At 38.0% G+C, this 25,238-nt stretch overlaps 1 protein-coding gene across 1 annotated transcript in view; it reads right to left on the bottom strand.

Annotated features, from left to right (window-relative positions):
• Positions 1-249: 249 nt before the first annotated feature.
• LOC139123744 (PR domain zinc finger protein 5-like) overlaps positions 250-25,238 on the bottom strand; it is a 44,043-nt gene continuing 19,054 nt past the window's right edge. The window contains exons 2-3 of the mRNA XM_070689902.1: positions 18,943-19,039; positions 250-1,786 (exon numbers count right to left, since the gene is read on the bottom strand). Coding sequence (XP_070546003.1) covers positions 250-1,716 — 1,467 coding nt within the window. The 5' untranslated portion in view covers positions 1,717-1,786; positions 18,943-19,039. The remainder of the gene's footprint in view (positions 1,787-18,942; positions 19,040-25,238) is intronic.

Here is a 25,238-nt window from a genome sequence, read left to right as displayed (position 1 = left end):
ACTTCTTTATGTCTACTAACTCCACCTCGTGTCAAGAAGACCTTGTCACACTGTCTGCATGCGTATGTTGGGCGCTCTTCCTGGTGAAGTAATTTGTGTGTCCTTAGAATGTCCATGGATTTATAACTCTTGTGGCAAACGTCACACTCATGACTAGTTTGTTCTTGATGACTCTCCGTATGCTGTTCTGGCACTGATCCGGTTGGAAGAGACTCGCTGGACACATTGGATTTCTGTAGTCTTTCCACATCATGGGTTCTCTTTATATGGTCTTTCAGCTGATGCAAGTTGACTCCAAAGCCGGGCTCCAAAGGTCTTGCCCTGTTCAAAGCTATGAACTTTAGTCGCTTGTTTTCTGAGTATACATGTACTCATGTGCAGCTTGAGGGCTTTCTTGTATCCATAAACTTTCCCACATATTTTGCATTCAAGGTCCTTTTGACGATGTATTCTCTTGATATGGTCTCTCAAGTAGTTCTGCTTCTTAAAAGTTGAACTACACATGTCACATTTGAATGTCAAGGCCAAATGGAGTTCTTCATGTCTGCTACGTCCACCATATGTCAAGAAGACCTTGTCACATTGTCTGCATGCGTAGGGTGGGCGCTTTTCCTGGCGAAGCACTTTGTTTCGATGACTTTTCCTTTGGTAGCCATACATGTATGACTGTGATTTGATTTCATTCTCTTCATCCATCTTTCCTCCATGCGTCTGATTCCCTTTCTTCTGCTCCATCTCTCCTCCAACCGTCCGATTTCCTTCCCTCTGCTCCTGCAAACATTCCTGGTGAAGCTGCTGCTGAATCTCCTCCGTTATGGGGAGCTTGATTCTAATTTGATTGAGAGCGATGGGAAAAATCTGCAGATTTTCTTTCCATTGCCTACTGCAAGTGTCACTGCAAGCATCATTTCTGGTGTTGCACTTGTCTTCAGAGGGATTTTTCCGTATCAACAGTTTAGGAGCACTGGCATCTGCTTTGCGACAAGCAATGCTGTGACTATTCGCAATAACGGATTGATTTCCATGAACATCTTGCCTTACACCTGTCTCCCTTTCCACAAGCGTGAAGTCTGTCTTAACATTCACACACTTGCATGGATTATTTTCCTTTAGGGTTTTATTATGCACAGCACATTCTACAACATTCCCTTTATTATCTGTTACATCAGCCTCTTCCTTTACCTTGACATTGAACACATCCATACATTTTCCATTTTGGATTCCAAAGCCATCATCCACACACCAAGGAATACTCTCTGATGTTTCTCCTCCATCAATCTTAAACTCAAAGTCAGAAGCTTTTTGATGGGAAAATCTTGAAATGTGCTCATAAACTTTCATCATGGACTCATGTCCTAGATTTACTCCAACAAGTTCTGATTTTGTTTGAAAATCTGAATTTGTATCACTTTTTGCATTCAGGTTGCCTTCACTATCGCTTTTGTTTGTCATAGAAGAGTTTCCAGTAACACCAGCTTGTGGAATATCACTTCTTACATCTTCCTCTTCCTTAACTTTGACGGAAAGATTTCCAGTTTGATTTCTTGGAACGCCATATTTGTCTCGACCGCTTCTGCCACTCAAGTCTCCGGGATTAATGCAGTCATTGTTCTCTGAGCAAACACAGACATGAAAGTTTTTGATGTCAGGACAACTTGCTTGAGTACCAAGATAATCTAAATCCTGCAAATCAAGATGTAGCTCCTGAGTTGCCATGTTGATGTAGTCTTCCTGAGTTGCAATCTTTACTTAATCTTCAACAGTGAGGACTTGCTACTTTTGATATCTGTTGATTCAAGAAAATCAAAGAAGGTCATAACTGAATAGGCCTGATACGAACTGACCTCAACATGCAAAATGGATGTCTTACTTCATTTTTATCATCATCAACCTGGTAGAAGAAATCAGATCTTTCAGGAACATGATAATAATAATCATAACAAGTCATACATACATACATACATACATACATACATACATACATACATACATACATACATACAGACAGACAGACAGACAGACAGACACATAGAAAGACAGACAGCCAGAAATACAGATAGACATGTACATACAAACTTACACATACCCCATTCTAACTTATAAGAATAGCTTTTCTTGGCATATATACAAGTGTACATATGGCATACATGTACATGGGAGCTAAAAATCTTAAAATAACATTATAGCTTATAGGATATCTTTATGGACGTACTAGAAACCTTTCTAAGAAACCTGTGCATTTAAAAAGAGTAAAAGTGTCTTCTTAATCTATCTGAAAGTTTGCCTAGAAGCTGTGCTCTCGCTGTCGCTCGTAACGTTTGTAAATTACGAACAAAAATGAAAATTTACGAAAAAAAATACATGCCCGATCGGCCATTTACAAACAATTTTGTTATTTTTGAAGCCTGATTTTCGGTCAAGATTATGAATTCCGGGGAAATACTGTCATATCTCGTCTTTCAAAAACAAATCTGCCCCTATCATCGGCGCATCGACAATGGTAATAGCTTTGGAATCTGACCTGTGCTAACATGAGCATGCGCGTAAAGGTTTCAAGATCCCCGGGTCGTGTACTCTCATACTGGTATGTCATGCATTACGGTAGTTTCGAGATACCCAAACACTCACATGCTGTCAACTTTCCGAATGGACGCAGATGAAGCGGATCGAGGGAAGCGGGCAGTTACAAATGCTTCAGATAGATAGTATCCTCAGCTGGGAAAGAAAGTCGGGCATAAAAACGGCACCTGATATGAAAAATAGCGCCAATGGCACTTGATCACAACTGGCACATTGTGAAACTACTCATAATTAATGAGGTACAATATGTGGCGTCATGCGGTGTCCCATCATACCATATATGAAGGGTGTAGCACTTGTGGTTACTGAGTTATGGACAAATATGTATATTTCAGGTCAAATGTCACTGAGGTCATGTGACATTTTGTCAAAAAAATTGAATTGCTAAGTCATCCCTATATACCAAAAATCAGACCTAGCTCTATTGGCTCGCTCAAAATTAGATATGCACATAATTAATGAGGTACAATATGTGGCGTCATAAGGTGTCCCATCATACCATATATGAAGGGTGTAGCACTTGTGGTTACTGAGTTATGGACAAATATGTATATTTGAGGTCAAAGGTCACCGAGGTCAAGTGACATTTTGTCAAAATATCTGATATATCTGCGTGAACGGAGGGACATGACCCAATCTATAAGCCCCCTGGACTTCATCCATGGGGACTAAAAACTGTGTCACTGAATCCTTTTTGCAATATGAATATGATGAGAAACTAAATTTTTATTTTACTTGGCCTTATACATGGGATTCTATAGACAGCTGACTTATACATTGTAGTCTAGTAAACTAAAAAGTCCTCTAACATGGCCAAATTTGATCGCATTGTGAAACAAATCAACGTGCATCTGTATGGGGTAGGGTACTATCCTTGTGCAAAGTTTGAAAGAAATTGACCAGGGCATGTCTGAGATATCTGCGTGAACAGACAGACGGATGCACACACGGACGCAGGCACGCACACACGGACATGACCAAACCTATAAGTCCCCCGGACGGTGTCCGTGGGGACAATTAGACAGACCACGAAGTCAATGAGCAACATACAGCTGAAAGACTATTTTTCACATTGTGATTTTAAGCCCATTTTTATGAGAAAAGGGACATGTATATGTATATGAAGAAAAAAGCAGAAGACATATTTGTAAATTGTTTGTTAAGTGACAATCATATATGCATCTCTTGAAATTTTGTGGTTATAACGTATAACAGTAGTGTAAGAATAATGAGGTTAGAATAAGTTAGTAAAGCTAAGTTGACAGTAATTAAGATTACAAAATTATACACTAAGCTGAGGAAATCTGAATGAAATAAATGTTGAAAAGTAACAAAGTCATGGTCATCTTTTATCTAATACCTTGTGTAAGTTCATGAACTTAACATAAATCTTGCTATAGATTTGTTGCTAATGGGCAATAACTGTGTTTCAGATCATTTGAGAGCAATCCATCCAGGTTTAAATTGTAATATACTTCTATTTAAAGGAGAGAAACTTCTCAAATAATTTTTTTCCCTGTAATTTCCTGTGAGAACACATGGACATGCTTAGGACTGTATGCTGGTGCTACCTTGATAACTAACCTACAACTTGTAACGGCATTGTCTAACCTGTTCACCCCAATTTCCTGTAGACAGGTCCACACTCACCATTGATAACAATGGGTTTTGGCCATACCATGGTAGTGAAAGACTGTAACATGTGAGGTCGTGGATACTTAATCTCAGGAATGTCAAAGTCTGTATATTGACTCAAGGATGTTTACATAGCAAATGCTTAGGGTCATCTCAAAAGTGAGAATCTATACTATGAAATATGTTTTTTTTTTATTGCTTTTGATACCCAAAAGAGCATAGAAATCTCTTATACTTTGAATCAGCCATCCTGCATATTTCTAACATTCATCAAAACCTCATTTCTGTTCCACAACTCATAAAACAGTCCACAATGTAGGATTGGTGTACATTCCAAAACTACATATATGAAAGACCCCTAAAATCAATTAGTTAAAAAGGGGGGTTAGAAATTTCCCAAAACTATATAACCTCCGCTCCGTTTGGCTCCATTTTTCGGAATTGGAACCTTGGAACCAGTCTATGTATCGGTACCAAATATCAATGCAGTCTGTTCAGCAGTTTTTGACTTTTTGTCGTTTACGGAAATGGACGACATCAAACACCGGTTGAAACCACCTCTACATCACAACTTCCAGTTGTGATAAAAAATTGGAAACAATGAAACCACCGAGAAGAGATCAAGACAGTCAGCCTGAAAGACAGTCAAACTGCAGTCCGGACCGCCCATGGTTGAATGATGTACCGTACCGCAAAGTGTTTGTCTGTGCATGGAGGTGGAAACGAACCGGAAATCTTAGCCGGAAATCTTAGTTGTCATAGATTTGTCATTTGACGATCTGCAGATTAAATTTTTTTCAGTGAACTTGCCAATTTTAAATGTTTCCTTCAAAATATGTTACAAGCAACTGTCTCAGCAAATGTTATGAATACTGATAGTTTTCTTTGATGATCCAAAGACAATGCTGTGCACAGTCCCAAGACGAAAACGTTTATCCAGACAAAAAATAAATGACGATCATCTGCAGCGTTTTAAAAGTATAACTGTCTCTAAGAAAACATTAGCGTACTTAAATTTGCTGTTATAATGAGACAAAATTTGTGCGAAACCACAGACTGCCAAATGTTCTGATCAGTGGTTGTTTTAAAAGAATTTTAGAGATGAACATGGTATAGGCCTAATGACTGCAGCTACCAAGAGGCACCACCTAACACCTGATGACATGCATACTTTCAAAGTGACAGAAGTAACAGAGCTTTCAAAATATGAAAAATACCGTCAAGGACAGTGTGCTCACATTCGGTTTGAATTGGTCTATTCGAGAAATATTTAAACCAGGAAAAACAAGAATGACAAAAGCAAATAAGGTCTCCAACTTAGGTAATGGAGGTCATCTTTAGGAACATGCGTATCAACTTCTGTAGCAATGGAACAAGCAGATCCTAAATACGTAAGCAAATGTCAACAACAAAAAATAGACAGAGAAGGCTTGATAAAAAGAAAAGGTGGGAGTGGGTAAAAAAATGTAGAAGGGATCTGGTAAAAAAGTAATGCTACCTCATCAATCTTCTAGACCCTATCCCCTCCTGAATATCAAATGTTCCATCCCTTGGTATTACATAATGCCAGATGACAGGAAATGTATTTACAACCTAGGGAATTTTTTTAATTAATGAGATGAGTGTTATCATTCTAATGTAAACAGCACTTAAGTTAGTTACAGATACATGTATTAGCTGCCTCTGATGACTACATTTTGTCGTCTGCCACACAGTTATGTGTATGATATAGGTCAATGTCTTTGTACCAACTTTGAATAAAGTTGGTTGAGATGTGCCTGAGTTATGGCTCCGTACATGAAAAAAATCATAACATGGCCGCAAGGCAGCCATATTGGATCGTATCACAAAACAAATCAATGTGGATAAGCATGACATAGGTCAATGTCCTTGTACCAACTTTGAATAAAATCGGTTGAGACGTGCCTGAGTTATGGCTCTGTACATGAAAAAATTGTAACAAAATGGAACCATGGCGGCCATATTGCATCACAAAACAAATTAATGTACATATGTACGACATACCGGTATGGAGTGTAATTCATGCCAAAATTAGCACCCCACTTTTCGATACCACTCATTCACTTTTCGATACCACTCATTCAGATTTTGACACTACTCAACCAGTTTTCGAAACTACCCATCCACTTTTCGATACCACTCATTCACTTTTCGATACCACTCATTCAGATTTTGACACTACTCAACCAGTTTTCGAAACTACCCATCCACTTTTCAATACCACTCATTCACTTTTCGATTCCACTCATTCAGATTTTGACACCACTCAACCAGTTTTCGAAACTACCCCTTCACTTTTCGACACTCGCAAAACCATTTCGCCACTACCAGCTTAGTTTTCAATACCATTAAATCAGATTTTGACACCCGCAAAACCATTTTGCCACTACCAACTTAGTTTTCGATATCACACACCCTAGTTCACTAAAGAGTTTTACGGCTATGAATGAGACGTCGATAAAATAATTTGAGAGGTGCATGACAAAATTCGTTAGCAAATTCTTAAGTCGATTGGGGTGTGCTTAGGGGGTCGTATAGAGATCTGGTACCCAGACACAGCAGCATGATCAAGATCAGCACTTTGTTCATGCTCAGAGTCCAAGAGATTCTGTGCTATTTTCATCAATCTACTAGCACGTCTATTAAAGTTTATCAGCTGAACTGCTTCTCCCGCCTGGCGTTGCCATGCTGTACGGTCCGTGTATCATAATCCGTTGTATCCCACATGGTCATAGTTTGACCTTCCCGTTTACTATAAGTCTTCCTAGCATATTACGAGAAATTTGATGGAAATCTCAGTGACGTCATATGACATAGGCATGATGCGTTGTGACGTAGCCACAACGCTTGCAAGCCGAGCTGTATAAACTCTTCAGTGAACTAGAGCGTCTATATCGAAACCTAAGTTGGTAGTGGCGAAATGGTTTTGTGGTAGCTCTGCATGGCAGGGCTGTGTGTTACCGGCGTTAAATACAGTTTACCATACCAAATGCTTACTAAATCACCACATTATATACTCTTAGTTTCAGTAGGTATAAAATTACCTAAAACAATTTAAAAATATACAAAATGAAAGATATCCCTGTAAAATTGACAGTTTTGTAAAGTTGCCCCAAAATCTCAAAATTCCAGATTTCAACTTTTTTCAAAACCCTAGGAACCCGTTTGCTAAATAACAAAGCAATCAGACTGGTAAATTTTGAGAAACAAATTTTTAGGCCAAAAATGACAAAAAAATGCCCCAAAAAATACAAAATAGCAGATTTCATCCTCATTTCAATATATCTTATTAATATAAACCTTAGGAACCTGTACACTAAATATCAAAGCTACTAGATCAGTAGTTTTGACCAAAAAAAATTCCAAATTTGACCAAAAAAAAAATTGCCCCCAAAAGAAAAAAATTGCCAGTTTCAACCCAACTTCAATACATTATATTGAGATAAATCTTGGATACCTGTATACCAAATATCAAAGCTATCAGATCAGTACTTTTTGGATTAAAAAATATTTGACCAAAATTGGGAAATTGCCCTAAAATTACAAATATGATAATATCAACACAATTTGTATGAACTTGATTGAAGTTATCCTGAGGAACATGAATATTAACTTTCAGAGTGATCAGATGAGCGATTTCAGAGAACATGATTTTTTGACTAAAAACGGAAAAAAATACCCTAAAAATACAACATGCAAATTCCACCCTAATTTGTGCACATATAATGTAGGATACCTAAACGAATCTGCATACTACGTTTCAACCCAATCTGACCAATGCTTACTGAGTTTTAGCCATTTGCAGGATTTTTCTTTTTTCCCCCCTCATTTGAATATTTTTGGCACTGACATGTTCATTTGAACAAATTCACATCTCCATCCCTAGATGCACCTGTACACCAAATACTAAGACGGCAGCCGTTGCAGTTTAGGAGTTTTTGATCTGGACGGACTAACAGACATACATACATACATACATACATACATACACACAGACGCCATTTTGCTACATTATAAGAATACCTTCCATTTGCATATATGCATATATGGGAGTTAAAAATGGGAACTCAGATCGTTATATACTGCTTCCGCCAAGCGAATGCGCTCAGCTAAAGATGGTAAAATGATCATAATTAATATTGCTAGTCTCTGTAAATTTTGGCAACTATTCATCAGCAGTTGTAGAATTTCTTGAGTTTGTCCGAAAACTATTTCAGTGAATGACGTAAGTTTCAAGACACCTGAGTGCGAACGCAATATCGATATCAGGATAGCAAAATCAGTCACAGACAATCGAGGAAGAACATAAAAGTCTATTAATCTGCAAATTAAATGAATCCTAGGTTACTATGAAAGTAAAAAAGGTAATGTTGTGCCCGGTAGGGAAAGAAAAGTTGATTAAAATTTCAAAAAACACCTCAGATAAAACAGCAATTTGTGGAGGGACCGTGCTTTAAAACAAGCTTAGAAAAACGTACAGAGAAGAACCACATCATCAGGTGCAGCCAATGAACAATGCACTTTTAAAAAGGTCCTTACTATGATAAGATACATTGTGCATGACTAGACCTGACAAGAAATAATGCAGCTTATGGGCACCTGTATAATTGTGGCATGAACATATCAATGGCCGTCCACTGCATGGGCCATTGACCGTGCATCGCCAGCAAACAACGGTTTGGGACGTCACGAGAGCATTTTTTTGCAGTCTGTGAGCGGTTGAGTGATTTTGGTAGGCAGCATAGATCAGAATCGAGTTGATTTCGGCCGACAACAGTTAGAAAAAGTAGCTATAGTTTTTTGTGCTCCGTCCAAATTGCATCCGCATGTTGCCGGTTTTGTCCATGGTTATCAGCAGAGCTGTGGTGGGAGGCCATATAGCACAGGGAACACATGGCATTGTACGCAGGGCTAGGCCACAACATACTTACAAAAGAGATCTATCGTAAAATATCGTACTGCAGGTCAACATACACATCACCTATTCATTCATCGACCTACAGCACAGGGCCTCATAAGTGGCTTTTTAAGTCAATATTACAGCGTTTTTCTTTCTTTTTTAATGTTACAAATAAACCAGCTGAAGAGCACAACACTTGTGTAGCTGTCTTTTGTGTAGCTTGTATTGGCATGTATAGTGTAAATGCGACCTTCAGTTCTGTGACCTCTAGCCATGCCTACTTCCTCGCCATATGGCCGGCCATGCGTACAGACGTCGCTGTGTAAATTAGTACAGTAAGCATAGCAAGGACAGCAAGTAGGCATGGCTAGAGGTCACGGAACTAAAGGTGACTAAAGTGGTCAGTTGTATCAGTGTGCCCTCTAACTACCAAGATTGCAAAAACTTTAGAGTCAATTTGAAAATTTGCCCCTTTTCTTGAATTACAAATTATGATTTCCTATAATTGACATTTTTATTGTGTGTCTCAGAGAATATTTATGGAGTCATAACTCAAAAACAGGCATTCACAATATTTAGATTTGGAGACAATTTAATTTGCACCCTTTCTAGCGAGAGACATTCTCTGAGAAGTAGACACTCTGAGACTTTGATGTACTTACTTCATTTACTTCAAAATAAACACAAAAATATTCCTGCCCATAATTATTTGGTAGTAGTACTCAGTCTCAGCAGCTGCAAAATCAGTGTTGATCCATGGCGCAATGTGTACATTGATTATGTAACCTTTGATTGTATTGTTTGTGTATTACATTAACTTCAAACCTCAGTAAACCCGAGTTAGAAGTCGGGTGTAAGTTTAAATGGGGCGGTCGCGTCATGACTTCACAACAAAAGCGCAATACCTGAACTTCTGAGAAAATAAATTCGGTTCATGAACAAAATAAATTAAGTTTGAGGTACAATAAGAACAACATTCGCCTCTGAATGCTTTCGACAACCGTACCGACCTTGACGTTCAATCGCGACATCTGTCATGATCATGACAGTCAATGTGAACACATATGAAAGTTTGATCACGTATTTTGACGAGCATGCAACAAATTTTGCCAGTAAATGAACAGAAACCAATAAATATGAAATAAATAATTATATATCGGGTATATTTCGACAAAGGAATATGTTATAGACGTAGGAATATGACGCATAACGCGTTGTAACACAAACCCATGATTGGCTGTCTCGGTACACGGTGAAGAATGCCGCGATACCAAAGTGTACTTTACATAAACATGCCTGATCACTCCAAAATCACGTGTTAAATTAAAATTTAGTGAAAATCCTTTCAAATTTCTTCATCATTAGTGTTTTCAGCCTAGAAAACTGAACTGACAAACTTAAACTTGAGCTTTCAGAGAGGCTGGTCAATGCGATGCTCCGTTGTGACGCCATTCGAGCTGCTGTTCAACTTCAACAAAATCATGTTTGACTAATCAATAAAAGTCTTCATTTTCTCAGAAAATATGAAAACAAAATACCAAAAAATGTCATTTCTATAAAGAAATGGCCAATAACTTGTCACAAAACCATCGTCTTTAGGATGTACGGCAGAAAAAAGCATTCAGAATGTCTCTAACTTTGGTAAAGTCAGTGACTAGATCAGATTAGATATTCACGGTAAAAATAGTCGACCCGATTTCCTCAAAAGGTCGCTCAAATTACTGGAAATTGCCATAGCTACATCAGATGATGTCATTATTTTAGTCCTTATATGGACCTGAAGTGGGTTCAAAGGGTAAGGAATGGATTTATTTGGTGACCTCTTAAACGTGAGAAATCAAGTTCCAAACTTTGTCTTTTTCAATATTGTGACAAAGAGTATGAAACAAGTGAGTTGAATCAAATGTGGATACTGAAAAATTCGAAGGAATTGTTGGTTTATTTAATAAAAGTCAAGCAAAACAAGTGCAGCTCAATCAAAATATTTGACATTCCCACATTATACACCACAATTCCCCACAATAACCTTAAAACAAGGCTGTCATCTCTTGTTAAACAAGTCATCGTTGATGACACAGTCCCCACTTGTTAATGGGTACTTTGATTACATGTCCTCAGAGAGGATAGAGTCCTCTTCATTAATTAGGTCTGTGATAAAATACTTTGATACAGATGGCACTCAATGGCCAAGAATGAGTTCTATGGTGATGAAAACATAAAACCAAAGTAGGCCACCATCCTAAAGTTCATAAAATGAGTCTACTAGAATTAATCAACAGGATGTTGCAAAACATTTTTGCATACAATCCTAACACTTAACAGATTATCACTTGTACCATATTTCATAAAGTTTGATGCAGTATTTACACACTATGAGATCAACATCTGTATCAAGTTTCATCACATTTGACGTTGTATTAATTTGTGGCTATATCACCCAAATTAGGAAAGTTCATTACTTATGCAATTACAAATTAATTAAAATGACACTGATAAACGTCTTTTTCAATGTTAAAGCAATGTAGCTTAACATCTGTACAAAGTTTCATGAATTTGATGCAGTATTTCTTGACATATCAGCCTATTTACGAAACTTCAATAATTGACATGTTACTGCTACATGACGTGAAACAAATTGAGGAGCATATGTATGAAATAGGTCAATGTCCTTGTACCAACTTTGAATGATACTGGTGGCAATATGTCTGAGTTATGGCTCTGTACATAAGAAAATTGTAACAAATTCACCGCCATGCAGCGATATTTGATCTTACTGTTTAAAAAATCAACAAGTATATGTACGACATAAGTCAATATACATGTACCAACTTTGAATAAGATCAGTTGAGACTTGCCAGAGTTATGGCTCTCGACATGAAACAACCATAACAAAATTGCTACCATGTGGCCATATTGGACCATCTCGTGAAACCAATCGACATACATGTACATATGTATAAATAAGTCAATGTCCTTGTACCAACTTTGAATAAATTTGCTTGATACATGTCTGAGTTATGGTTCCGGACATGAAAAAATCGGAAAAAATGCCCACACGGCGGCCATATTGGATTGTATCACAAAACAAATCAATGTGCATATGTATGACATAGGTCGATGTCCCTGTACTAAGTTTAAATAAAATCGGTGAATAAAATCAGTTGAGACGTGCCCAAGTTTTGGCTAAGGACACGAAAAAATTGTAACCAATATGGCTGCCATGCAGCCATATTGGATCATATCATGAAACAAATTGACGTACATATGTATGACATAAGTCAATGTCCTTGTACCAACTTTGAATAAAATCGGTTGAGATATGCCTGACTTATGGCTCTGTACATGAAAAAATCGTTAGAAAATGGCTGCCTGGCGGCCATATTGGATTGTATCACAAAACAATTGACGTGCATATCTATGACATTGTTCAATGTCCTTGTACCAACTTTGAATAAAATCGGTTGAGATATGCCTGACTTATGGCTCTGTACCACATGAAAAAATCGTTACAAAATGGCCGCCTGGCGGCCATATTGGATCGTATCACGAACAATTGACGTGCATATCTATGACATTGGTCAATGTCCTTGTACCAACTTTGAATAAAATCGGTTGAAATATGTCTGAGTTATGGCTCTGTACATGAAAAAATCGTTACAAAATGGCCGCCTGGCGGCCATATTGGATTGTATCACAAAACAAATTGACGTGCATATCTATGACATTGGTCAATGTCCTTGTACCAACTTTGAATAAAATCGGTTGAAATATGTCTGAGTTATGGCTCTGTACATGAAAAAATCGTTAGAAAATGGCCGCCTGGCGGCCATATTGGATCGTATCACAAAACAAATTGACCTACATATCTATGACATTAGTCAATGTCCTTGTACCAACTTTGAATAAAATCGGTTGAAACATGTCTGAGTTATGGCTCTGTACATGAAAAAATCGTTAGAAAATGGCCGCCTGGCGGCCATATTGGATCGTATCACAAAACAAATTGACCTACATATCTATGACATTAGTCAATGTCCTTGTACCAACTTTGAATAAAATCGGTTGAAACATGTCTGAGTTATGGCTCTGTACATGAAAAAATCGTAATAAAATGGCTGCTTGGCGGCCATATTGGATTGTATCACAAAACAAATTGACGTGCATCTGTATGACATATGAAGTAATTCTTGTACCAAGTTTGAATGAAATCGCTCCTTGCATCTCTGAGATATCTGCGTGAACGGACGGACGGATGCACGCACGGACGCACACATGCACGGACGCACGCACGGACGCACATACACACGGACACGACCAAACCTATAAGTCCCCCCGGACGGTGCCCGTGGGGACTAACAAGCTTTTCTGCATAAAAAATGGCAGTAAAAGGTACCAATATACATTACCATCAAACATAGGTCAGGTTATTTCAGTAACAACATGGATGCCCAGCATAAATACACAGATTAAGAAATTATTAAAATGCTTAATTTCTTAATCGACAACATATTTGTTAAGTTCGGTGGTATGTCATTTCAACAATCGATGTCTAATACCAATGGGTACAAATTGTGCACCACTTCTTGTTGACTTATTTCTGTATTCATATAAAGAAGAGTTCCTACAATCTCTCTACAAAGCAGGATCTAAAAAACTTGCAAGGCATTGTAACAACATGCACAGATATATTGATGATCTGACATGTGACACGTCACGTGACAAATTAAAATTTGTATACCCAGGTGCAAGAGTACTGTTATAATTCTGTTATAAATGAAGGTATCAGAGTCAAAAATTCCCATGATGTATTTTCTCTGTTTTTGCACCTCCTCAAGCACATTGCAAACCTTCAATGAAAAACACTTACAGCAAGTAACTAAGGACTGTCTGCATCAGAAATCAAGGTTTAAGCAACTTTGATGTTTCACCTCTTTCGGGATATACACAGAATAGGCAACTGTAATATAACCACTGAATGTTATCAATTGTGAAAGTACTTGTTTCAGCATGCTGCACACATCTCAAAAACAAATATTCTCAGAAATGAAAACTATAAGACTCGCAGATATGAGATGATAAATGGTCTTTTTGCCAACTGTGAAACCCACATGAAGCAATTAATATATAGCAGTCACCTAAAAGCTTCTCATAGTTTTAATGTAACCGAAAAGTTTAAACAAATTATTGTGTAGAGTACAACTCTATGTCATTGCTTTCAATTCTGATATTGTATCGTCTCTGAACTTGCTCATTTACAATCACAGAAATCAGATATTGCATTTACATGAAAACTGCAATTTTTGACTTCAGTTTGTATATAGGGTACAATCCAAACAAGACCCCTAAATCTGTGACGCTATTTATTACCCAATCTGTGCCTCTATAAACTACCAAATCTGTGACCCTATAGACTATCCACACTCTGTCCCCTTAGCTACTCAATCTGCGCCCCTATATACTGGTCCCCCTCTGTGTCCTTATAAACTACCCAATCTGTGTCCCTATAGACTACCTGCAAAACAGATTACACAACACCATCAAGAGTTTACATTGCCATGACTTCAGTCAACCTCCAGGCTTTACATGGATGGAGGAAGGTTTGGAAAAATAATATTGTTTACCGAAGGATATTTGTCACAATCTGATAAAAAACTCTCAGAAAATATGGATCATATAAAGGATATGTACATGATAAAATAGTAATTTTCATGACTTAATGGCTACAAATGGGAAAAAATAGGGAACAACGTACTCAACAAAAGCAGCTTGCAACATATCCATGTATTCTGTGCTCAAATACTAGCAAACTCTATTTACCATTATTTTGAAATTTTTCAAGTATATTTTGCTTTCAAAGACACCCGTACAGTTTGCCAAGGAATGGATTTTTTGTTTGTTATAGTGAATACTGTCTGTATATTTTGACGTACTGGCCCTAACAAGAAAAAAAAATTAATTATAGGAGGCGAGGCATCTTCTCTCTCAAGATCAACCTACAAACCATTGCTTTTGCAAATCCTAACGTAGTCTGCATATTAACAGGTATTTGTTGTACCAACCTATGTTCTGTTTTAAGTTTCACTTTCTATTCTGTCATAACAGTGATGGACTGCTACTGCCTTGCTCCAGACAGCAATGACAATTATGCATCATATAATGTACCAATATGTATACTTCAATCATTCTAATACCATATTTATGACACGTTGTAACTGACTATGGTTTACTACACTTTGTAAAGAATTTGAGAAAAAGACCTGGTTTTACGAAAACCATTTCCTCAAATTGGCAGGATTTTTATCTCTTTCTGAGAGGGTGAACTTTTGAAGTTTACAAGCTGTAAGCTAAAATACCTCCTGTGAAAAGTGTCTACTGCATTTATTTTGAAATTGCTGCAAATACGCAAACTTCTGTATGGCAATGTTTAGGATATTTTTGTCATGCAAACTTTTAGTTTCTTTTGTCTTCTGAATCTGGGAGTAAGGGGGGAAGCGCTCAGAATTTGTGTCAACACTGCCTGTTTATGTAATGCCTCTATTTCCATGCACAGCTTGTAAAATCTAGACTCCAAGTCATCAGTGACAATGTAACTAGGGGGAGATTTTGATGGTTCGTAAAAATTATGCTTGCCCCTTCTGTAGCTTTGCTAAAAATATCAATTTTTTTCACCTACAACAAGAACTTGTTTCCTTCACTTTTTATTAGAACATTTGCAAGAGTACTCATAGGTACCTATATGCCTCAGAAATTTTAGAACTTTGCAGTGAGCGGTGTTTGAGTTCCAGGTCGACAAAAAAAAAAGAAGAACAAGAAGAACATTGAACTCCAGTAAAACCAATAGCGGCCCAAGCCTTACTAATTATCAAAAAGGTTTTTCCTTGTTTAAACTCATATGCAAATTCGCACTAACATATTCATTTTCACACCTCCACTCCTGAGTACACCTGTACACCAAACACTAAGATGATAGTTGCCCTGCATACATGTACACAGACATACATACAGAAATACACAATACATAAATACATACAGTAAGTCATAAAGACGATCATCTGTACACCAAATACTACAATGATAGGAGCTGCCATGCATACAGTAGATACATATAAAGTCATAGACACTGACAACTTACCATATAAGCTCTCTCTCTCTCTCTCTCTCTCTCTCTCTCCTCTCTCTCTCTCTATATATATATATACCATATATATATATATATATATATATATATATATATATATATATATATAGACACACACACACACACACACACACACACACACATATATATATATATATATATATATATATATATATATATATATATATATATATATATATATATATATATATATATATATATATATATACTTATATATATATACTGAGCCAGAAGTGCAGCTTTTTGGATGTAGAATTATCACCAGATTTTAGATTGGCTTTGCTCATTTGCATATTAGTCATCTTATCACCTTGGTTTGCCAACATTTGAATTTGTTGCAACATAGAAATATCTTGACCAAAATCGGAAGCCCTTAGGGAAAGTAGTTTTTCATTTATAGTAGTATAGTTTTCACTTATATGCAAATTAGTCATGTTAACATCTTGGCTACAATAGCAAGGTACCGGTATGTTATTTCAGTCTGACTGCTGATATTCATCTAGCATTCTATTAAGAGATTTGATTGCTTTGTGTATATTGTAAATTACCCAATGTACAGAACAAATGTTTGCCAACTACAACATTCAACACAGCTTTGTGATTGAAGGAAGTCTGAAATTCAAACATCTTCCTCATGGACGCTCCTTGCTGCTGCGTATCACAACAGGTTTGTCATGAATAACAATTTAAAAAAAGTAAATCAGACAAAATTTCACCATTAAGGCTATACCCAAACTATCAATAACAAGTCATCGTTGACGACACAGTCCCCGCTTGTCCATTTTGTTATAATCTTTGGTGTCTAGGTAGCTGCATGGTCCAGGTAGCTGTGGAATGACAGAGATGCAATGGGTGCATCATGCCTGTGACTTGCATAATAAAGTAATCTGAGGAACGTTCAATAAAATTGACCCATCTCTGCCGGTAATGACCATTGAAGGAACTTTTGATTACATCACACATAACAATGCCCTCACTGCCTCTAGTGTCATGATGGCACATACTATACACATGGTTTGGTGGAATTTTAGAAATGGTATGGGATCGGGTATGTTGTTGTAATCAGCCATTTCGGATCATATAATGAAACAAATTAATGTGCACAAGAATGCAGCCATATCACGTTTAAATAAAATCAGTCCATCGAAGGACAGTGACCTATGTTTATGTTTCAAAGACATAAAAAAATCACACCAAAATTGAAATCAAATGGCTGTCTATTGACCATATGGATCATAGCACAAAATTAGTAGACATGCATATGTGCCATAGTACTTTATCTTTGTACCAATTCTCAACAACATTGGATAAGGAATATTTGCATATGATTAAGCCTCAAAGACATGAAGCAATCCAAAAATGACCATCTGGCAGCGATATTGGAGAAAAATGACAATCTGGCAACCATATTGGAACTTGTCACGAAGTACATTGACATGTATATGTATGCCATAGTGCATGATCTTTGTGCCAAGTTTGGACAAAATCGGTGTAATGACCTTCAAAGACATGCAAAATTCCAACAAATGGCAGTTATGCAGCCATATTGGCTCCTATCGCAAGGTTAATTGATACATGCATATGTATGCCATAGTGCTTTGCCTTTGTGCCATGTTTGAACAAAATCGGTTCAAGGATGTTTGAGTTATGGTTCAAAGACATGAAAAAATCGCAACAAAATGGCCGCCTCACGCCCATATTGGATTGTATTGCAATATAATGCGACATGCATATGTAGGCCATAGTGTTATGCCTTTGTGCCAAGTTTGAACAGAATCGGTTCAAGGATGTTTGAGTTAATGGTTCAAAGACAAAAATCGCAAACAAAATGGCTGTCTCACGCCCGTTTTGGATCGTATTTCAAAATAATTTGACATACATATGAAGGCCATAGTGTTATGCCTTTGTGCCAAGTTTGAATAGAATCGGTTCAAGGATGTTTGAGTTATGGTTCAAAGACACGAAAAATCGCAAACAAAATGGCCGCCTCACGCCCATATGGGATTTTATCGCAATATAATTCAACATGCATATGTAGGCCATAGTGTTATGCCTTTGTGCCAAGTTTGAACAGAATCGGTTCAAGGATGTTTGAGTTATGGTTCAAAGACATGAAAAATCGCAAAAATATGGCCACCTTGCGGCCATATTGAATCGTATCGCAAAATAAATCAATGTGCATCTGTAAGTTATAGTGCTATGCTTTTGTACCAAGTTTGAACAAAATTGATTCAGCAGTGTCTGAGAAATGGCTGCGGATGGACGGACGGACGGAAGGACGGATGGGACCCAATCTATTAGTCCCCGCTGTATTTCGTCCACGGGGACTAAAAATTATCATGTTGCTCATAGAGCTACATTTATCGTTATGGAAAAGTTAAATATTGATTTTCAGTAACAGGAGGTGCTTGCATTGTCTTTGTGTGTCAGTCATTCCAAATAACGATTCATCATATTATTACGTGTACATGTAGCTGCCTTTTCAGACAAAACCAGAACCTTTAGATTTTGAGAATTTGTGAGTGGTGAAACTGAATGATATGTCTCAATGTGGCATTAATTGTTTACTCATGATCAACATCACAAACCATTGGGGCTGCCTTTCTAGTCTTATGTACAAGTTTATGTAAACCCTGTCTCTGCTTACCTCTCTTATTGATGTGTCCCAGGAAACAGTGCATACATATCTATAGTTCTTTTTTAATGTCCATATTCTTTGCATTCAGCTAGTCTGTAACCTTGACCTAATGAGGAAAATAGAGTATGTAAAAGTATTGGTACACAGACTAAAGGGCTGAGCAATTATAGTAATATATGTCATGTCAAATACCGTATGTCATGTGACAAGAAAATAGTTCACAAATATCATTTAGCCATTGGCCTGTTGCATCAGTTCATACCCAGAAAAGACCATGCCCTACCAGAAATACTTCCTGAGGCAGTTGTTTAATGCAATTGCTTTGCAGGATTAACATGGCCTTTATGGATAATACCTACAGTGTTCTAGCGAAAATAAAAAATAGCGCCAATGTCTCTGAAGCACAGTTTATGGTGATTGAAGGTGCATTTATGATGTTAGACTTTAATTTGTGGGATTTCAAATGAGAAATATTTGCGTTACCAAATTCAATCAGCCAACTTGAAAACTGATTAAGTATCAGTTTTACATCATGGTTATCAACTTGTTTCAGTTGTGGTACTGAATGAAAACCTTGGCAAAGGTTGCAATGAAAGTAGGAAGTAACTTCTGGTTTGTTGTCAGTATCCTTCAGTAACATATATACCGGGGTATGCAGTGTTCTTTTTGAGAAGACTTCTGTAGGGAGCAGGGAGATGGGCGACCAGTGGTATACCGGGGTATATAGCAAGTCATTGACAATGAAATTGTCCCGGCATGTAATTGGGAATTTGTCATTTGATATGACTAAATTTAACTGGATATGATGCACATGAAACAAGTCATTGTCGATGGCATAGTTCCCACTTGTTAATGGATCATTTGACTACATGTCCTTGAAGGGGACAGAGTCACGTTTATTAATTAATTGCAATACAGATGGGTTTAAATGGCCGAGAATGAGTTTGTAGTACAGTTATGGTTCAACTGTTGAGTTGAACCAGTGACATCTGGAGAGAGTATTGATGGCAAATAGCAATATTAACCCTTTTCTTGCCAAACTTGTTGCACACCTTGCTGCCAAGTAAGTAGAAAACGGCCTCACAATAGGTGTCTGCAAAAGATTGCGTGCGAGCTCAGTTATTGTGCTAGGCAATTTGGAGAAACCACCCATTTTCAGGGTAGTTTTAGCTGTGCTTATAGGTGTTAGACTTCAATAATTTTTTACATGTCCATATACAGGGGAAGGTGCCCAAGGACTACTGCAGAAAATAATCATGGTCACCGGCTTTGTTTGCCCAGGGGGTTCGTCATTTTATTGGTGTTTCATGCTTACTTTCTTTAGAAATAAAGCTCTTTCAGTATTGCACACGTCTGCTCAGCACAAACATCACCTCGCTTGTCGGTTAGCCAGAGACCCAGGGGTAGTGCTTGGGGTGTGGCAGCACCAACACACCTGTCCTGTTTCCTGTGGGCAGTGTCACTCAGCTACCTCTGTTTAACAACTAGGCAGTTTAGCATAATACATGCGTTTCTGATATAGTTTCGACGGGATTGACAGGTCATTTAAGCAAAGCTTGTACATAGTTTAGCCAGTTCAGTACAGAGTTACACACAGTTCATTTAAAAATGAAAAAAATCCCTTGAAGGTACATGTCACAGTGGAACTGGCTAGCTGTTGTTGGTATGTTTGAATGTACCGTATTCCTCCGATTCTAAGACCCCCTTTCCACAACCAAAGATGATGAAAAAGGTGTGGGGGGTCTAATAAACGGATGTCACCGCGAAATCGAACATCATACTTATAATTTATGCTAATTTATGTAATGTTATGCAAATTTTTATGCCAATGATTTTTTTATTCACGCCACAGACAACTCATACTTTGTGATATCGACTCATGCCATGCTGCCTAGATACTGGCAGTCAAATCTGTACAAGTATAAATTATATGAGATCCAAAAGTTTTGAAATGTAATGTATGTCATACCTTCTTTTACTTTAACAATACCATAGCACTAAATCTTCATATTTTGTGAAAAGATAATCACAATGAAACTTTGTTCAACAAGTCATCGTTGATGACACAGTCCCCATTTGTTAATGGGTACTTTGATTACAGGTCCTCAGAGAGGATATAGTCCTCTTCATTAGGTCTGTGATAAAAATACTTTTGAATAAATTCGCTTGATACATGTCTGAGTTGTAGTTCAGGAGATGAAAAAATCGTAATAAAATGGCCACATGGTGGCCATATTGGATCGAATCACAAAACAAATCGATGTGCATATGTATGACATAGGTCAATGTCCTTGTACCAAGTTTGAATAAAATTGGTTGAGATATGCCTGAGTTATGGCTCTGTACATGAAAAAATCGTAACAAAATGGCCGCATGGCGGCCATATTGGATCGTATCACAAAACTAATTGATGTGTATAGCTATGACATTGGTCAATGTCCTTGTACCAACTTTGAATAAAATCTGTAGAAACATGCCTGAGTTATGACTCTGTACATGAAAAAATCGTAATAAAATGGCCGCCTGCTGGCGGCCATATTGGATCGTATCACAAAACAAATTGACGTGCATATGTATGACATAGGTCAATGTCCTTGTACCAATTTTGAATGAAATTGGTTGAGATATGCCTGAGTTATGGCTCTGTACATGAAACAATCGTAACAAAATGGCCGCCTGGCGGCCATATTGGATCGTATCACAAAACAAATTGATGTGCATAGCTATGACATTGGTCAATGTCCTTGTACCAACTTTGAATAAAATCTGTAGAACATGCCTGAGTTATGGCTCTGTACATGAAAAAATCGTAATAAAATGGCCGCCTGGCAGCCATATTGGATCGTATCACAAAACAAATTGATGTGCATATGTATGACATAGGTCAATGTCCTTGTACCAATTTTGAATGAAATTGGTTGAGATATGTCTGAGTTATGGCTCTGTACATGAAAAAATCGTAACAAAATGGCCGCATGGCGGCCATATTGGATCGTATCACAAAAAAAATTGACGTGCATATCTATGACATTGGTCAATGTCCTTGTACCAACTTTGAATAAAATCAGTTGAAACATGCCTAAATTATGGCTCTGTACGTGAAAAAATCGTAATAAAATGGCCGCCTGGCAGCCATATTGGATCGTATCACAAAACAAATCGACGTGCATCTGTATGACATATGAAGTAATCCTTGTACCAAGTTTGAATGAAATCGTTTCAGGCATCTCTGAGATATCTGCGTGAACGGACGGACGGACGCACGCACGCACGGACGCACGCACACACGCACGGACATGACCAAACCTATAAGTCCCCCCGGACAGTGTCCGTGGGGACTAACAAGTACGTTCCCAGCAGCAGCTAGCTTCCCATTGCCACAAAGGTCAGACATTGAGTAAAGGGAATGTCCCTAAAGTTCCACTGGCTGTGATTGGTCAATTTACGCAATAGGTCAAAGGTGTCAGTGCATGAGGTCAAGGTAAAATTCTTTTCAGCGGGATGGTGTCCGTCCAATGGTTTCTATTTACGATTTTCATTTACCGTACTCAGTGTTCTGCCGAGGCCGCGGCCTTGCGCCATTGCCGCAAAAATAAAATTGAAGACCCCAAAAAAATCAATCATCGGGTCCGCAAGGCGCAGCGCCAGAGCCTGAAAATTTCCCTTTTTTCCCACTGGTCCCAGGACCAGTGACCTGTTTTTTTTTCACCGGTCCCAAAGTAAAATCCACTGGTCCTCAAAAATTTGCATAACAATACAAGAATGATTCATTTCTTGTACTCATGTTATATATGCATTTCTATCAGATTTGCTTGGAATTTCACTTCTTGGTCTTCTGGCCAGAGGTCCAAGTATCTTTCTTTCATGAATATGGCTTTGTTTGTGTACCGTCTATTTACTGTCTGTTCTGTGCTGTTTTGTGTCTATGTTTACAACTTACGAATTCTGACCTCCTGTCATTTGATTATGGATTGTATGATTGCGATTATTTTATATACAGCAAAAACTGTCAATCTTTGTAATACAGACACACTGCATAAACATTTACTTGCTAGATTTCTCAAGTTCTTGTACAAACACTTAACATTTTTGTTTTTACTATTGCCATAAAGTTCACTTCATTTTTATAATTCCCCAGCGGTTGATTCTTTTCCATTTAAATTGCAAAAATAGGTTGAAAGCACAAAATATCTGAGAGGAACTTCTTTTTCCGCAAATTGCCATAACGATGTTTTGACAAGCTAGGCGGTTCTTGTTAAGGTCAGCTACAATGGAGCTAGGGGGTCTTGACTATATAAGGAATTCAGCATGGTGACCTTCTAAATTCTGAAGCTTGCTTGCTACGGACGATCAGAAAGTTATTAAATGAGACTCTTTCCAGAGAAATTTACTGCAAAATGCTACTTTGATAGACAGAAATACAATATTTTCACACAATTTTGGGGTTGCTGATATTTTTAGGTGATGCTCTGGTCTGTTTTTTACCACGTTACATTTACATGTAAGATGAGTACGTGGCCCAGCATTTGTCCAGTCCAGGGCCCAGTGCAGTGGCTGGTGGACGTACATCGCCTTGCTCATTATCATGAATCGCAGACTTTAACAGAGTAACTGATTTTCCTTTAGACACTGTTTAGAGTTTACGTTGTGATGAAAGAAATAGACTAAATTTTAAATGTTTGATTGACTGAAAAGAAGCAACAATTATTGTAATTTTGAGTGTAACTATTGTGCGGGTCGTGCGGGCTGCGGGTGCGGGTTGCTGCGGGTTGCTGCGGGCCAGTGCAGGCCACTCCTTTCTGGCCAGTTTTTAGGTTGCGGGTCGCTGAGGGCCAGTGCGGGTTGCTGCCGGCCAGTGCGGGCCACTCCTTTCTGGCCAATTTTTAGGTTGCGGGTCGCTGCGGGCCACTCCTTTCTGAGCAGTTTATTACAAGTTGTGGGTCACTGTCGGCCATTATTTTTTTACGGGTTTTCAGGTTGCTTTGGGGTACTGGAGGTTGCAAAGTGCTGGTTGCTGCCACTGCATTAAATGTTTGTATAATTTCTGACATATTTTCAAATACCTTATCTAATTTCTCCATAAAATTAGGGAACCAGTTGCACCTGTCTTTCCTGAAAAGTGATATTATTCTTATCTTTGAAGAACAGGTGTAGGCCACCTCAGTTTGTGATTATTTTGCATTGAAAAACAGAGTATTTTCAGCACCTCTGAAATTTGAGTTCTGATGTTATTCAAACAGAAATGTTGCATGTCATCTGTACACTTTTATCAAATAATAATAACTGACAATTTACAGTTTAAAATATTACAAATGAGTTGAAGAGAAAACAGGCATGGCACAGGAAACATTCAAGAATGCAAATCAAGAGAAATTGTGGGTAATATACTGTACTGCGAGTAATAAAACAAACGGCTTACTCCTGTCATGCATGAGGTCGTTGATGGCGCACTCAGACCTGCATCCTCGATCAATAGGTGAAACCCGGAAGTGTAATTTCGGCAAAGATGTTGTATTTTTCGTGGTACCCACGTAAGGAAATATGTCCTTAAGGAACTAGGTGTTTTTTATGGTTCATTTTATTTTAAGACACAATTGTACTCGAAGATAAACCTCATTTCTATTGTTTTCGGGCGACCAGCAAATCGACCCGCAAATCGACCCGCACTTTGACCCGCAATTTGACCCGTCGACCCGCAAAATAACGATACTGTGTAATTTTGTAGCTAGAAGACGTAGTCTCACAATGGACTCTTGGGTTTCGGTGAAATTCTAGGCCCGATTTTAGTGCGTCCCCGTAAACTCCCGTATTTTGGGGGGACGTAGTTTCAAATTTTGTGTCAAAAGACACTAGAACACAATCTGCGAAAAACACTGGAAACTCCCTTGCAAAATAAATTGGCTCCCGTTTGTACTGGTCCGCGGACTTTTTAGGGGTAATTTTATACTGGTCCGGGATAAAATATCACTGGTCCGGGACCTCGGACCAGCGTAATTTTCAGGCCCTGGCAGCGCGCCATCAGTCCCACTAAACTTTCGGTAAAAAAAATACACTTATTTACGTACTATACGCGAAAGGCCAAACGCGGAAGTAGACATTCAACGCTGCTCATGGTGCATGCTCGTGAGAACATGAGACGTGTTGCTTCCACAGCAACCTTTAATGATTTTTTATTTGCATAATCGTGAACTAGGTTTTCATCGGCTAGATTCAAGTCAGCCAGTCAGCGTCTCTGTTAAATTCAATGCCTCACAGTACTCTGTGGAAAGGAAAATTGCTTCCATGAATAAATCAAAACACCGAGG

Source organism: Ptychodera flava, chromosome 2, assembly GCF_041260155.1.
Source record: "Ptychodera flava strain L36383 chromosome 2, AS_Pfla_20210202, whole genome shotgun sequence".
NCBI lineage: Eukaryota > Metazoa > Hemichordata > Enteropneusta > Ptychoderidae > Ptychodera > Ptychodera flava.
The sequence above is the reverse complement of the archived record's forward strand: the minus strand, read 5'-3'. Positions and strand labels throughout refer to the sequence as shown.